The sequence below is a fragment of the Castanea sativa genome, chromosome 7 (genome assembly GCF_040712315.1).
Source record: "Castanea sativa cultivar Marrone di Chiusa Pesio chromosome 7, ASM4071231v1".
NCBI lineage: Eukaryota > Viridiplantae > Streptophyta > Magnoliopsida > Fagales > Fagaceae > Castanea > Castanea sativa.
In genome coordinates this window covers 41,667,335-41,684,507 of record NC_134019.1, presented here as the reverse complement: position 1 = coordinate 41,684,507, position 17,173 = coordinate 41,667,335, and the positions used below count along the sequence as shown (strand labels likewise).

The 17,173-nt window shown below is 37.1% G+C and overlaps 1 protein-coding gene across 3 annotated transcripts; it reads right to left on the bottom strand.

Moving 5' to 3' along the window:
* Positions 1-4,830: 4,830 nt before the first annotated feature.
* On the bottom strand, positions 4,831-16,538 carry LOC142643333 (E3 ubiquitin-protein ligase UPL3). 3 transcript variants are annotated; one of them, XR_012845844.1, is made up of 18 exons: positions 15,218-16,538; positions 14,947-15,057; positions 14,733-14,849; positions 14,473-14,643; positions 14,163-14,324; positions 13,398-13,646; positions 13,192-13,313; positions 11,656-13,087; positions 9,954-10,049; positions 8,316-9,875; positions 7,976-8,200; positions 7,770-7,874; positions 6,246-6,326; positions 6,076-6,144; positions 5,855-5,983; positions 5,602-5,724; positions 5,251-5,447; positions 4,831-5,028 (listed from the first exon to the last, which is right to left on the bottom strand). XR_012845844.1 is itself a non-coding variant. In XM_075817898.1 (17 exons), the coding sequence occupies exons 1-17, from the start codon at positions 16,163-16,165 to the stop codon at positions 5,382-5,384; spliced, it is 5,766 nt and encodes a 1,921-aa protein (XP_075674013.1). In that variant the 5' UTR covers positions 16,166-16,538; the 3' UTR covers positions 4,831-5,381. The 3 variants fall into 3 exon arrangements, 1 of the variants encoding a protein (XP_075674013.1); XR_012845843.1 differs by having other exon boundaries at positions 4,831-5,016; XM_075817898.1 differs by having other exon boundaries at positions 4,831-5,447.
* Positions 16,539-17,173: the final 635 nt, after the last annotated feature.

The window sequence follows — 17,173 nt, the reverse complement described above, 5'->3', positions numbered from 1 at the left end:
TTTGATGTGTCAAATACTAAAATTTTTAGAAGAGCTGATGCTAGTGCTCTAATGTGGCTAAAAAAGTATAGTAACAATAAATACCATGTTTCAACTTTTAGATATTATATAAACTTGTAATGCTTGTATGTAGTAAAATTTGTGCTAATTATAATATCATTAAAATAAATTTAGGAATTTGTTTATTATATTGTTGATGTGAAACTAACCAATCATGTCACTTTGTAAATTTTTTAGTTAGTAAGTGATATTGATTAAATGTTCTTGTTCTTTTTACTGTTAAAAAGTTAAATGAAAATATTCATAAGATGTATTATTTAAAATATCTTATTTTTTAATCAATATTAATTTAAAAATGCTTAAATGACTTCATGTATTAATAGATTTAGACAAAATAATTAGATTAAAATTTTTAGTTATTTATTAATAGATCTTACAATTGAAATGATATGCTAATAAATGTAATAAAAATAAATAAATACTACATTTTAACTTTTGTATATTATATATGTAAGATCCCCGATTTGTTCCCATAGCCCAAAAGAAAAGTCTGTGGCCCCAAAAGTTCAAAACAATGAATTTGTAGAGAGAGTGGGCTTGAAGCTGAACTCTCAATGAGTTAGGTTGACAAAAATCACAGTAAGTTAATTGTTATTAGAAAGCATAAATAAACAGTATGGGCAAGGAAAATCCTCATTGGCAAAGTTTGAGGAAGGTTGTTATATATTTTTCTTAAACTTCAACCACAATTACAATTCTTGAATGTACAGTGATTTCTCTTTCTCTATAGACTAGTTGATCCCCCTGTAATGGAGTTTTTCTTCCTTATATTCCCCTTCTTCACTCTATCTCAGCCCTTCACATGTAGATCAGATTGCTAGCTTTGATACTTGTCCTATCAGCACCTTCCCGTAGTCTTTATGGGTAGCTATAAGGCTGAATGTTCCTGTTCAGGTATCACCTCCACATTAATGTGACCAATGAGTTAGCTGCAAAGCATTCAATGCGATGGCAGCAGCTTTCTTCTCAGATATTTCTCAGCTCTCTTTTGTCTTATCCCCTCCTGATGTTTATCCCTGCCAGTATGATCCTCAAGTGCCTTTTTCTTGATGAAAGATCGGAGTTATGACCTTTACTCTATTTAGCTGAGGAGGTACTTTTCCTCGAACAATACTTCCAGTTCCTCGTGACCGAATTTCTTCTACGGACCACTATCCTGTATGTCTCCGTCATTATTACCTATCCTCTGATTACTTGATATCCTTAGACACAGCCCATGGCCCAATACCCATATTCGAGTCCCTTATCTGTACAATATAGATATGGGTGTTTCACAAAAATAAGGAGAGCTTTAAATTTTTTTTCTTCACAAAAAATATATATATTCATTAAATCTAAAGAAGCAGCATGCATTGATATTGCAATGTCCATTAAAGCATAAAGAATTAACATAATATGACAGCTGGACTATCTAATAAGAAAGACTAGGTTTAGTGCACTTGAGATATCCAATCATCCTCAATTTCCTTTCCACCATAGTTAAAAGAAAACAATTGTGAAAAATTATTTTTAAAAAATGGTGAAACTTATGTATAATATACAGTTTCTTCTTTCTTCTCCTTTTTTTTTTTTAATTAATATATTGTTAGTTAGATGCTATAACTTAGGTTCCTTAATTCATGGCCCCGTTAAACACCCCCTCCTACCAACTAAAAGAAAAACCTCCACAATTACTTTTATATTAAATTATACTTATATAAATAATTAAAATTTGGCCCCAATATTTAAATTTTTGTCCAAAAGGCCATAAATATAAATAAATAAAGAAGAACAGGAAGGAGAAGAAATGATCAGTCATTCATTAGCCTATGATGTATGGCCCTTCTAAAAAAAATTATAATAAATAAACAACAACTACAGCAACAAACTTTTAGCATAAAGGACTTTTATAAATTTTTCTGCAGCCTTTGTGTTTTATACCAATAAAATTCTTTTATAAACAAAAAATATTTTTCCTAATCTGCAAAATTAAGGGTAAAGTAATAAATAAATGGTAAAGGGTTCTCAAATTTTATATATTAAAAAATAGATAGTTTCTTGATTTTAGACATATATTAGTTTTTTTTACATTATTTTTAATTGAATTATGTCAATGGTTGGTAAGGATTAAAAAATCAACAACCAACCAAGTTGTTCATACAGTGGTTGTATGTGTGCTTCTTTTTATTTTTATTGCAATTACAATACAAACATTTTCAGCCTTGAAATATTATCAAAAGTAGGTTTCACAACAAAAAGAATAAGATTTCCTAAAGCACTTGTACATTTAAAGAGAAATAATTTAGAAATTTAATACAAAATCAATTATAGATAATTTCCAAGATTTAAAAGCACACCAAGTCACATTTTAATAAATGATTGGTTTGAAATGAATTCAAAAACAATTATTTCACATTTTTTAAATATTTTGTTAATACTAACTCTTCCTAATTTATCCCAAGACTTAATATTTATTTGATCTAACAACCAGAAACTAAAACTAACAGATCAATTGGGCATTCAGGTTGATTCAATTCCCATTTCTTATGGATAGGCTATCCTTCTTGTGGTTTTGGATTTCACTAGGAGAACCAGAAATATAGTGATTATTTTTTTTACTATGGTCAAATCTGTATGTTAGTTTTTATGGTATAATCTGGAAACTCTTTAGAAGTCACAATGAGACAAGGCAGCGACAAAGTAATGAAAGATGAGAGGCCTGGCCATATGGTTAGTCCCTAGGAGGAAAGTATAACATGTTCATTTTGCCCGAACAGATTCACCCGTGCAATTTCCTTCAGGAATGTCAAATATGAAAGATGCATTGTAAAGAGTCGATTATGAATTTATGATAGTTTTTCTGTTGAAAGAATTGGCAGGCAAGTTTGGAAATTAACATCTAAGCCTATCTCCCATTCAGGGGTCTCGATGAAAAATTATGCACTTTTATGTTTTGATGGAAATTTTGTTTAGTAAGATAACCTCCACCATTACCCAAATGCACGAGTATTCACACCAAAGACCAAACAGCTATCTACAGCCCATGTGCTACATCAAAAAAAAAATTTTAGCATTTTGCTATAGTGAACTCTACCTTTAGCTAAACATTAAATCTAATTTTTTCTCTCTTCCTTCAATCACTCTCTCTCTCTCTCTCTCTCTCTCTCTCTCTCTCTCTCCTTGTAGATCATGGTTCACAGCGGTAGTTCCTGGTTCACGAAGGTGCTTCCGATCTGGTTTCGGTGGCGGTGGCCCAATCGGGTTCCTGGTGGTTGGGTTGTGTTCCAAACTATTGTTGAGTTGTGGTGGCTGGTTATTTTTTCCTTTACTTGTGATGCTAGCTGGCGTTGATGTGGGTTTGCAAGGTTGAGAAGAGAGAAGTATGGTTTGCTAGGTCAAGAAGAGAGAGGGGTGGTTTGCTAAGTTGCTTTGCTTTTGAGAAGAGGGGCGGAATGGAAGATAGAGAAAGAGAGTGAAATAAATAAATAAAGAGAAGTAAAAAATAAGAGATGAGATATGTGGTGAGTTGTAAAATGGTAGGTTGAAATAGATAAAACTTGTTTTTTTAGTTGCTAAAAATTTTAAGAGACCAGATTTGATTTCCAGCCGAGAAAAGAAAGAAGAACCACAGATTCCAACCGGAAAAAATACAAAACAACATAGGCACCAACTGCAACACAAAATAACCACCAGCTACATTTCATGATCCAGACACTTCTTTCCCTCAGATTTTAAAACTAATCAACTTGGATCTCACAATGCATAATTATTATTGCAGAAGCAAAATGAAGACTCATAAACATAGGCCTCGGAGATCATTTCAAAACCGAATAACCTCTGAAGTAACTCATACACTTAATAAAAAAAAAAACCTAGGAACCCAAAAATTTTGTTTTCTTTTGCTACGAGAAGGATTTAACTAAACAGAGCTTATAGGCCAAGTCCCAAACTGACCTTCGAAGTACTTTACCATCTACATATCTTATGCACTTCTAGACTCACATCTTCACTTGGTCTTTATATATTTTTTAAAAAGTAAAGGTTCATTCTTAGTTACTTCTATCATGCATTATTTCCAAATACCAGACCACAGTATTCTATTGTCTTCTAGCACTCATGACTGGTGGTTGATATAGCAGTGTCTAGACCAAGATAGTAATAACATGCATAGTGAAATGGCTAATTGTATTAAAAGAGTAGCTAAAGGAGTTACTAGGAGAATCTAAGAGATGCAAGTGACCAAGGAAAGAGACTTCTTAACTACATTTTGGCCTGACAACAATAGGTTTCTATACAAGCCATCAAAACACTCACCTTAGCAGCCACTGCAGCACTTCAGAAGAATATGACATCCTAATTGTAATCCCTTCAAGAAACCAACCCACTTGGAATTAATCATTATTTTTTTTCCAAGATTTTTGGATATGGAAACACGAAGAAACTAAGTCAATACAACCAACAACAAGAGTAAGCAGACAAGGGGAACACTCATGATATAAAAGAAAGTATGGAGACTTATGATTCAAAAAACATAAGGCATACGATTTATAAGAAGTAAATTAGTCTACATGTCATGTGAAGGATAGTTAATAATAATAACCATAAATTTTTGTTTCTCTTATTGTTTCATGAGGACTGCATGCTGGAATTCTAACCCACAGGACATGGTCTAATTCCCCCATAATTTGTTAGACAGGTATGTTCCATAGCAATAATTCCCCACGTGAATGGACCAGTATTACTTCATATGGGTCAAAAGGATCAACAAAACAATAAAATAAATAACTGAAAAGAAATAAAATACTTCAATTATTTATTTATTTTCCCCTTTCAACATTTCATACCATACATGTATATTCTACGACCAATGAGTTGAACAGTAAAAAAACAAAATCCTATTTTTTATTTACAAGCCCTAGCAGCTGAAAAGTGCTCTCCAATTTCCTTTACAGCTTCCTGAAAATGAGGCGATCCAACCTGAAAACAGTTCTGCTATAGTTTATGCCACCAATAAACATTGTTGATGAAGTAAAAGAAGGATAAAAGAATGATGGAATGCACTGATGCGGCAGTTTGCAGAAAGATTGGGGGATTCCGAGAAGAAAAATGTAAGCAGTACATGGCAATAGAGCATAAATGGAAGACCTAACCAAAAAGGCCCTGGAAACAAAATTCTGAGTATACAGCCTCCATGAGTTGATAGGAACTGACCTCGATCATGCACTAGTTTAGAAAGGCACCTAAAAAGAAGCCATTATTTGTCTTTCAACATCAATTATCGCAGGCAAGAGAATCAATGCTGTGACACAATATACATAGGTCGATTGGTTAGGCCCAAGAATTCATGACAAATCGAAAGATCCCTGCCCTTCACTGATTGCATAAACTAATTTCTTGTACATTACATCCTGTTTAAAAAGTAAATCAACCATCAGTTATAAAAATGTAATAGTAATTACATAAGAATAAAAGAAAAATCATTAGCAAAAAAAAAAATTGAACTTTACATAACAATCAACAATTTTAATTCATTAAATTTGCCTATTTAACAGAATCAAATACCTTTGTGGAGTATGGAGGAAGTTTCAAGTAGTTTGCACATGTCATGACACTTGGTAAGTCATCATCTGCTGATTCTGAAAGCCCAGTACCATTAGATGCTGTGTTAGCTGCGGTTGAAGAATGCTGCACACAAGACATGCAAGCATTAATGATAAGAACATGTGTGGGTGACATACACATCAATGTCAAAAAAAAATGTCAAATCGGAACGCATCAAAGACATCATTTAAATCTAAACCAACTATGGCAATACCTTTCTCACAATCGTCAGTTTTGGATTCAGTACAGCCAGACCACCAGGTGGAAGCCTAGGTGCACCAGTAACAAACTGGCAGAAGGCCCGCTGCTGCTCTGGTGTGAATTCTCCCATAATCTCCAGTAACTAACATCATTATAAACAACACAATAAGGATCATAAAATAACTAAAGTAATTTCCATAGGATTGACTTCTAAATCTAGAAAGAGAAGCATACATTAACTATTGCCGGGCTCTTGGCAGTGTATCCATGATCAAATTTTATATGATCAGCAAGTGTCTCAGCCTGCATAAGTTAGAAAACAATGTATAACCATGAGGTCTATGATCCACAATAAAAGGTTCCAGTCATGCCTTGTGATGCAGAAATGTACAAGAGAAATTTACCTCCCATAACTCTCTGCGACCACAAAGCAAGTAGTCCAATTCATGTGGAGTAAATATTTGTAGAGACGAGATGTCAAACACCTGATCGAGATGTCGCATAAGAACAGTTTTAAAGTCAGCATAAGAATAAGTTTTGAAACTCAAATAGAGAAGAAGAGAAGAAGCATATCCAGAATCAAGAAATAAATCAGAAGATAGGGTGAAGCATGTTATAATCAAAACACTAATATTGAAAAAGAGAAAATTCAGAAAATTTACAGAATGGACTACAACAGGCCTGATGAACAAAAGAGCTTATAATTTGTTCTTTATTTTTTGGGTAGCAAAAGAGCTTATAATTTTGTTTCTTTTACTCGTATACTTGGATATTAGTGTCTCCATATGCTTGTTCCTAAATCTCTTTCCCTTTGAGTCACTTGCATCTCTGCTCACAGGCTCCCTACCACCATTATCAATCTCAATTTTTTGGTAAAAGTCACCGAAATTTTTCCTCCTAGTTTACACCGCAACCAAGACATAACCCCAGCCAAATTTTAACCACCCCCTTGCCACTTTCACTAATGCTTAATTCAAATATAAAACCAAGAAGTATGTTCTAACACCCAGCAATGAGAATGATCATTTCATGACCATCACCTAAGCCTTGACCAACACAATCTTCACCTAAAGTCATGCTACCACAGAAAATTCCAACTCAAATTTTCTGGAAACAAGCAGAGAAGGAAGAGAGAGAACATAGAGCAAAGGGAGGAGGAACTTATTAGAAGGAAGAAATAGAAACAGACATCACAATCACAAATTATCCTCAAAGTTTCTTTGTAACACTGGGCTGTAGGTTAGCAGGACCCTTCAAAATTTGATCTAATGACAAGATTCAGTATATATATAAATATAAAAAGCCTTCTCCTCTCTTTTAACTAAGAAGTAAAAAAGTCATTTTCAAAACACAGGACAACTGACAAAGTACCATTTGAGTCCACAAAATGCCTGTTTACAATTACAAAAATAGCTAAATAAATGCAGGTAAATTTTCAAACTGTAGGAACTACTGGAGATGATGGGTTCAACACCCTTGCCCATAGACTAAGAAACAATTTGGAAACCCCTCAAATCTTAATCCACTTTCTAATATTATTCTGTACTTGAATATATTATATTACCTAGAATCATCAAAGTCACATATGTTTGAACATCATGCATATTCCCATTTTAAGACACCACATATTTTTAACAGTTGTATAAATGATTCTGATTATCACATGGTCCAAGCCCTTCATAAGTAAAGGATATCAACTTCCATGGCAGATTAACTTTTTGCAATACACCCTTGACTGATGTAGTATAAATAAATCCCAAACAAGTCCATGATTTTTTTTTTTTTTTTGTGATAGGTAAGAAAAAGTTTAGTTAAAGCAGGTCTACTTTATGCTAGAAGAGCATAAAGCAAATAAGTCCACAAAAAAATAAGAACACATAGCAATCTTTAGATTACTAACCAAAAAAAGATGAGAAGAGGTACTTAACCTGATTGAAACCTGCTCTAAATGCTTCCATTTGCCGCATTATTCCAGCCTTAACAGTCGCATCAACTACCAATGATATATACTCCTCCAAGTTATAAATATCAACCTAGAAATTGGCATGTGTCAGGCCAATCCTCAATAAAACAAAAGCAATGAAAAATGACAACTAAAACATATATACATAATCAAGGTATGTAAGTTGCATACATTTTCATCTCCAGGTTTCAAAATGTAGTCTGGATAACCAGGAAGTGTAAAATCCAAGCAGAGATCTTCAATTGAAGTGCCACGAAGACGTAAATCCGCAACTGCCTCACTACTATCACCACTAGTCAATTCTAGATTTTGTTTCCGGCAAACAAGGACATGCAATTCTTGCAAATGCTTGCCTAACTCAGCATCATAAGTAAGAATATCATGCAAATCAAGTTCCTGCAATGGATCAGAAGTTTGAATGTCTTGTCAAAACTGAGGTATATCGTAACACAGCAGCATGTAAATTTTAACCAAGAAAAGGTCAGTATGTTTCATAATGCAATAGGCTTACTTGACCAAGCACGAGCTTGTAAAATGCTGTTGATAGTGGCAGGTCCAGTAGCCGTCCATCTTGAAGAGCTTTGGCCATCACACGTCCTACCAACCGGAAATACTCAATGGCTTTTGAAAACTGACTACCATCAGCAGCATCGGCATTTGGAGGCCAAGGACGGGGAAACAACCCAAGAGGAGCGTTGACAAGATCTCCATCAGCACTATTGGTTTTCCCATTTTTATGTTGATCTCCATCAATTTCCATTGAATGCTTCTCTGAGGAAGAATTTGTTCTCCACATTCCAAGTCCAGCTTTTTGTAGGTCATGACTTAAAAGTGTGTAGAATTCAAGGGTGGGACCCAATCCAGTGCCAACTTCACCAAAATATTCTACCTCAAGCACAGCCTTTTGGCTAGAATACATCTCCATTACTTTAGCAGCAGAATCCAAAATACGGTTTCTCGAGACACGGACCTTCTGGCGCTGCAATCTCCCAACCCTCACCTCTCTTTCATTTGCTGATCCATGACCATCAGCACCTTGCTGCTGCTGGAGACGATACAAAGCCCGAGATAACCCAAAAGCAGTTGAATAGAAGTACTGTCGCCGGGTCTCAAAAGGAAACAAGAAGGGACATGCTTTTGTCAACTGGTAGCACCATGAAGGAAGACTACCACTGCACAGTGCAAGTGCATCTTGAATTTGTCGAGCTAATTTGGGAGTAAGCTTGCTGTTAACAAATTCCTCAGAAGGAACCCTAGCACCAGTCGTGCTCAGCTCATCCAGATTCAAGATTTTCCCCTCAGCAAAACTGTCAGAAACTATCTGGGCTCTTAAACGAGGTGCAAGCTGGTTCAAACCCTCTAATACACGCAAAAGTGCCATTATATTATAAGTGGGATTAGTTTTTTCCAGATCACAAGGAAGTTCTCCCTGCAAGATACTATCTAGAAGGGACATTCGATGCAATTGGGCATCAGAGTTAGAACCAGAGGTAGAACCAGGCTTGGTAGATTTTAATGTAGTATGAGAACTTGAACCTCCAACAGAAGCCCTATCAGTTTGGCTTTCTGACCTCTGATAGGTAATAGTGTAAATGTCACTCCACAGCCTGCTTCCATCACTAGATATGAGATCACTGCCAGCATACCTGTCATCATCATCCTCATCCAATACAAGCTGCCGCTGAACAGCTTGATAAATAGTCAAATGCCTATTAAGCTGCTTCCCACCTGCAGTAAAGATTAATTTTGGAGGATCATTGGAGCTTCCATATAGAGGGCGTCCTTGCCTATCTCTGCCTCCCCTAAGACCTCTACCATTAGCAGATCCAAGACCAGCCATGGCAGCAGCAGCAAATGACATAGCACCCCTTGAACCATAAGAATTTCCAGTCCTAAAATCAGCAGAATCAGAGCCCCTAGCTGTAGCAGCTCTGCTACTAGAGCCAGACACCGGATTAGTCTGGCTATCACTTGCTGCTGGAGCAACAGCACTATCCTCTGCAGAGTCGCCCAATTTTACATCATGTACTTTGTCAGGCATGCAAACAGGAAGAGAATCATCTCTTAGAACCTGGAAGAAAACAAGATTGGATCAGCAAAATTTAAGGAATTATAAAATAAACAAAACTTAGAAGACCCAAAAACATACATCTTCATGGTCATCATCCTCATCATCTGAGATATCATCATCTTCAATCACCAAAGCATCGTCAATCTCAACAGGAGATATATCCAATTCCTCATCCTTCAAGAGATGGTAAAAATGTTAATGGATGAGAAAATTACTAATCACAGGAAAAAGTACTATAATGAAAAACAGAAAGACGTATAAAATATTTTGAATGGGTTAAACAAAATGGAAAGAGTCCATGAGTAACGAACACAAAACTGATTAGCAAAACATTATAATTAATAGAATAAGTCATTAAAATAAGATTTAAACAAATTAATTAGCAACCCAACCACACCAGAGAGAGAGAGATTAGTTCTCAAAGACATTTTTGTTGTGCACTGTCCCTCATAAGCTTCAAAATTCCAATCTCTTGGTTGCTGACTTACTCAGTTCCTAGAGCAAGTACCATTGTCTAACCTTGCATATCATGTTCATTTCAAATTTTCAAGTAACCACCAGCCCGCAGTATGTTGAAATGCATATAACTCATATGATACTCGTAAAACTCCAATATTCAAATTTCATCTTTTTGCAATAGATAAAATGTGTTCCGAAGTTCTAAAATGAGATGCCACTAATATACAAAAAACAATGCAGTAGATGAAGACTAAACATGAGACCTTTTAAAGATTCCAGAAAGAAGCCAATGAAAATGAAGCCTCCATCTTTAAAATGCATAACTTAAAATAAATAAATATATTGTTGTTGTTGTTGTTGTTGTTGTTGTTGTTGTGGGAATAACACTTTTACAACAACAATTATTATTATTATTAAATGATTTCCCACCAACTTTCCATTGTTAACTATACAATACTACCTTTACCTTTAAACTGAACAAGGGGAAAAGTAAATCAGATGCATGATGAATTATGGAAGTTGAAAATTTATTCATTGACCTTTAGACAATGGAAAAAAAATTTAAAATACCAGAATATATATATATATATAGACAAAACTTAGGTACAGTTCCTTGGGTGTTGTTCATTAGGTTCCCTCTTAAGATTCAATCATGTAGCTACGTAATTAAAAAAAAACACTTCCATCCCATGAGAAAAAATCCACATTGCAGAATCTTAAAAAGGGAATTTAAGGAGCAGCACCTAAGTACTGTACCTAAATCTTGCTATATATATATATATATATATATATAAGACATTAAGGGAGCAAGAATAAGTCCAAAATCTGGAATTTCTAATTAAAATAAGAAAAGTACATCTGAACTAGAATCTACAGCCATAAACACGTCATAGCAATACATATCATTTTTTTTTATAGGTTTTAATAAATTCTCATATTATAGCAATGATAGAGCTTATCACTGCACTTCGTATCAACATACTAAAATGGTAAAACATCAACTACATAATTAAAATATCATCTGAACTATCCATTTCATGCATTAAGCAACCTTTCATCAATGTCTTGTAAGATAATTTCAGTTGATATATGTTTCTACTTTTTTAACTTTTACCCAAAGTTATTCCATTTATTTCAAATTGATTTAAAATTTTCATTAGTGTAAAAGAGTACAAGCTAGAAGAATCATGCTACCAAAAGATACTCCGATAAAAAAGTATCATTTAAAATTTTAAAACATTAACTTCGTGTCTTTTATTTATTCAAGCATCTGGACAGACAATCAATTACCATGTTTAGCCCTATAGTGTCAGCACCATACCTCAGAAGTAGAGTCCCCATTTACAGGTTTCATTTGGGCATCTTTATCAAGAGCTGCTCTTCTACGGGCGGCATTTCTTGTTTGAGGTCCTCTACCTTCCTCTTGAGTAGGTCTCAAAACAGCTTTACCCTTCCCCTTTGATGAACTTGTGCTTTTCTCTTGTGCCGGATCCTTTTTAGAAGCGTCTCCTATATTAACAGATGATCTTGATCTAGTGGAATGACGACGAGTGGCAGCTGCAGGAGTAGAAGTAGATGGGGAAGAAGCACCAGCTCCTGTAGGTGTAGTTCCAGACTCAGAATTCCCAGCAGATACTGAGGATTTCTGACCAGATTCACCTCTCTGGACTCGGGGCCAAAGAAATTCCTCAACAGCTGCTAAACTTGCTAATGGGTCAATCAGTACAACGTTAGATGAATAGTCACGGAGCGATTTTTCACCTTGGGCTCTACAAAGGCGCAGCTTAAAAGGCTGAGACAATGCACTCAGCCCAGAGGAGAGGCGTGCACTTCCACCAGATGACCTAGATGAATGGCTCAACACAACAGGGAAACGCTCCAAGGAGGACAAAGCATTTTGAAGCTTCTGAACCAATACAGTCATGGGAGTCGCACCCTCCTCATCAATACTGGAAGGTAGTGCAACAGCAATAAAGGACTTGAATCTTTTAAGTGCTTGTTGGCGAAGCTTGGGCAGGTTAGCTTCTGAAATTCTCTCCTTGGAAAAGTAGCCACAAGAAAAGTAGTTCAGCAAAGCAGCAACAACACCACTGCCAATAAACTCAAAAGTGGACACACCATCCCCTTTGCTTAGCTCTCCTAGCATCTCAGTTAGAACCCCCAGCAGATACTCTTCCTTATTCGCAGAATTATCAGCCAGGCGAGACCCAGAAGCTTTAGACTTTCCCTTTGCTTTGGTCTTTTGGTCATCAACACCGGCATTCAACTTCATGCAAAGATTCTTTAAATGTAAAAGATCGTCTGTGACTCCAGCTTCAGCAGAACCAGGTTCTGAAGGGAAGTACTTGTCTTTAAAGGCTTTAGCACATGAACTGACTGCCATACGAAGACTAGAATTGACAGAAGGAATTTCCACCGAGCTTGGGGGAGATCCAATATTTACTGAACCAGGATTCTTGGATTCCTCTGAAGCATTTCCATCTGGGTTGGAGTTCCCACTCCGTCGCCTATAACGCCTAGAGCGTGATGATGCACCAGGGGCAGAATCATTATCCTTCTCGATGGGAGATGCTTGTGCAGGACCTGTATTTGGATTACCAGCTAAAATAAGTTGGTCCACAGCATGAACCACACCTTCTCTAACAAACATCTTGGAGAAAGTCCCAGGAAGCTTTTCCATAAGAATTTCAGCAATTTGGAGAGCAGGAACCAAGACATGCGGATCTTTCCATGCTAAAACACCAGCTAAGAAACTACAAGAGCAACACAAATAATGAAGAAACAGTAAGTATCTCTGCACACTTAGTATGGAGTGAGTGGGCATAAAAAGAAATCATAACCAACTAAAGTTGGATACCTCGATATGTTTGTTGTACTTAATAAAGACTGAATCATCTCTGCATTACTGAAGTACATCAATTTTCCAATAACTGAAAGACATTTGTGACGAACAGGGCCGTTCACACTTGAACCATATATCTGCTCGGCATATAAACATACACTATTATTCATGGACAAAACCAAGTAAAACTTCAAAATCAGCTAGCTGCACCAAAAACTTACTTGTATCAGAATAGGCAGGAGATCCATTCCAAATTGCTGAAGAAGCTCGGGCTGATCATTTAATAATTTCTCACGAGCTGAAACCTCGGGAGCATTCCCATTTGTGTCTTCCTGTTTCCCAGAACTGCCGACAGAGGACTTCTTAACAACAGGTCCTTTCATAAATAAATTGGAGCTAGCAGGGAGGGAGATGGTTCCTTGTGGCAATGGAGGGAGAAGCTCATTTGCTAGATTGACAATCTCAAAAATCTACAAAGTATGTTAAAAATTAGATAAATTTGAAATTTCAATATTAAAAAAGGTAAGTACTAGATTAAAAGACACTAATATAATGCCTCAATATATTATACAATTAAAATAGATAAAGGACATGATAAATTCTTACAAAAACTTAAGGGCAAAACTTGCATGCAGTACATTAGGTTCCCCAATTGAATTCAAACACTTGGTTGTTTTGAATTTAATTGTCCTTGAAAAGAAATCACTATGTATCTTATTGGTCAATGCGACTCAGTGTTTGAATTCAATTGGGGAACTTTATGTACTTTACCTAAGTTTTACCCAAAAATTGAATATCAGGAAGAAAAACAGCGCATGGATCTTAAGTTCCTTAAATTTTAAGTTGTATAGTTCACAAAGGTAAAACAGACGTGGAAAGTTGCAATTTTTGGATACCCATGAAAAAAAGAAAAAAAAAACCTGTCCAGCTAGAATAAAACCCCACATGGCCACACCCCCAAAAAAAGAAAAAAGAAAAAGCAATACCTGTTCTGCTGGCCTACTTAAAGCAGGTGAAACCGATGCATTAGTTGATATGCCTGCACCAGCTAGAATATCTTTAAGGATGCCACTGATCCCCAGGAGAAGTAAAGTTTTGGCTCCTAAAGGAGAGCCACTAGCACAAGTGGAAAGAAGCCGAATTAAACCCTGCATGCCCCATGAACTCACAATCAGAATCCTCAGTTATACATAAATTCATCTCAAGTACAACTAAGCCTTAAAGGCTTAATCCCAACTACAGGAGAACCCTCATATATACATAAGCATCAAATTTGAAGAATTGAATTGCACTCACTGTGTATGTAGGAGCACTTAGAGAGGCCTGTCCACCTCCAGCATTGCTGGTGGAAATAAGTGAGGCAGCTTGTGTAACCAAACCATGATTGCAAAGTTCGTCTAATTTATCCGGAGACGATGCAAATGCTTCAGCAATTCGAGTCAAACAAACAGAAGCATGCTCCAACACCTACAATCATAACATACTTCACACAATAAGGAAAAACTAAACCCAGAAGGGCATTCCTAAATTCAAAAAATACGAAACAAAAACCACACCTTTGAGTCATGATACTGAAGAAGGTTAGTCAACAAGGGGACAGCTTCCATCACAAAGTCAGCTGCATCTGAAGGGAGCTTCTTGCACATATTTGCAGCAGTAGACAATGCCACTCGCTGAAACAAAGTATAAGGCAAACAAAAATTTCTCAAAGAAGATCTAAGACGCAAAAAATAGTCTTAAAATCTTGAAATTTCCACTAAAATAAGTTACCTGCACTCCAGTGGAGAAGAAATCGAGATACGAAAGCACTGCCATAAGTGCACCAGCTCGCAAACAGGCAGTTGGGTGTTCCTGAGATATCTTCTTCAGAGCTTGCAGGGACTGTTTGACATCATAACAAGCATAAATATCACAATGCAGTTCTCAAAGAAATACCTAAAATCACAAATTTCTTCAATTCTACATGGCTAACAACTATATCTAACAAAAAGCAGATTACCCCATTAGTCAATTCACACTAATTTTACAAAGGAAACCAAACCTGTTCAGCCAAGTCCATGTACTCTATCGTGAGAAGCCTGGCGCAAAAGCACGAAACCGCACCATAATGCACGACGGCCGCGCAAGAAGAAGGCAACACATCACACAGATGAGTGAGAGCCCTGGCAGCGAGGAGCATGATATCGGGATTGCTCTCGTGATTCAGCAACCCGACGAGCACGGGCACGAAGGAATCAACGGAGAAAGTGCTCAAAGACTCCTCGGTCCCGATTGACAACATGTCACAGAGCTGAGTCAAGGCCTCGACCTGCCTCCCTTCTTCACCATCAGCTCTCAAACCCGACAGAATCTTCTTCAACCGCCCGCTCTGGTGCGACCCGGACCCAGACCCCATAGCCGACGATGGCAGCAGATCATCGAGCCCAGCACCGAGCTTCCTCAACAAACCCTGTAAAGCACTGCTCGCCGATGTCAAATTCTGGTGCAGAATCCCAACACCGCCTTCGCTATCGTTGTCCTCATCGTCGGCGGCGCCCGCACCATCCATATTCAACCCTAAGCTCCTTTCATTCTCCCTACTTTCCCTCTCCCTCTCCCTATCCCTAACCCTAATCTCATGCTCTTTCTCTTTGCCTTTATCCGAATTATCCCTCTCAGAGCCTCCTCGACTGTTCCCCCCACCACCCCCGCCGCGGCGGCGAGAGCCGGATGATTCAGTCACGGAATCCATGTTATTAGAAGCAGCAGCAGCAGCAGTAGTAGTTTTCGCAGCAGAACGTGAGCGTGTTGAGATCGAAGATTGCGATGACGTGGCGGCGGTGGCGGCAGCGGCGGCGGCGGCGACGGGTGTTGTTGGTGTTGTTGTGGTGGTTGTTGAGAGACGAGCGCGTTTGGAAGAGCGGGTGGCGGTGGTGGTGGAAGAAGAAGAGTTGTTAGTAGTAGGGGCAGCTGAGGTGGCCTCCGCCCGCTTCCGGCTACGAGTTTCCATACAAAAGCGAAAACCCCCTCGAGAGAGTTTCCGAAACTCCGCCGATCGCCGCGCCCCCGAATCGGGCGGGGCGATTACGCGCCACGAGATCCGATTCCAAATTGCATCTATAAAAGCACCAGATTATTAAAACCCTAAAAAAATCAGGAAAAAAAAAAATTTTGGGAATTGTTGAAATCAGCTGTGAAAGGCTTGTGAATTGGAGGAATCTGGGAATTGAGAGAGGAAGAGAAGGAATGAATTTTGTATAAATTGTGTGGTGTATCGGTGGAATTGCTATATGGGTTTGTGAAATTTTAGGGCTGAATTCAGAGAGAGAATAAGAGAAACGAGAAAAGACACAGAGTTTGGCTGGAACGAAAACCCTAAAGTGACGAAGGAATAAAGAAGGGGAAAGACTGTTTATATAGGATTTAATAACTGAGTTCTTTTTTCTTTTTTCTTTTTTTTTTGGGTTTCCTTATCGTTGTTCGTTACTTTCTTTTATTTCTTTTTTCTTTTCTATGATGTGTGCCTTACAGTCACACAATAATTTATTATTTTTAAAAAAAATTTGACAATTTTTTTAATTTTCGAGAATTTTTTTCTAAAAATAAATAGGTTAACCATACCCTTTTTTTTATATTTATATTTATACATCTCGAAGTAAAATATTTTCAAGTATTTAGTATGATGTGTCAAATTTTTCAAGCACAAATTGCCAAATTTGGTGGCTCAACCATTGAATTTGTTGATGTCGAAGGTCTGGTGATTGGATTAGCAACTTCACTATTGGCATCGATTCTCGGAGCAATGGCTCTAACGATCGAATTGTCAGAACTATCTTCTCCAACAATCTGATACCCGCTAGTGAAATGGAGGCTCATGCCATTAGACCCTTAATTATCACTAGTTGCCAATATTTGCTGTCGAAATGGTGGCTCCGGCGATTAGACTGTCGACATCAACTACGATCAACAATCTAGTCATCATATAGGGTGAGGAGGGCCATTGTGAATTTTTGTAAAA

What these genes read in the sequence shown, in the direction of transcription:
- LOC142643333 (XM_075817898.1), bottom strand. Translation starts at nt 16,165, where the DNA reads ATGGAAACTCGTAGCCGGAAGCGGGCGGAGGCCACCTCAGCTGCCCCT. An exon ending in TCTTCTCCACTGGAGTGCAG is followed by an intron (nt 14,850 to 14,946) that starts GTAACTTATTTT and finishes ACTTTGTTTCAG; the next exon opens with CGAGTGGCATTGTCTACTGC. An exon ending in AGTACAACAAACATATCGAG is followed by an intron (nt 13,088 to 13,191) that starts GTATCCAACTTT and finishes TTGCTCTTGTAG; the next exon opens with TTTCTTAGCTGGTGTTTTAG.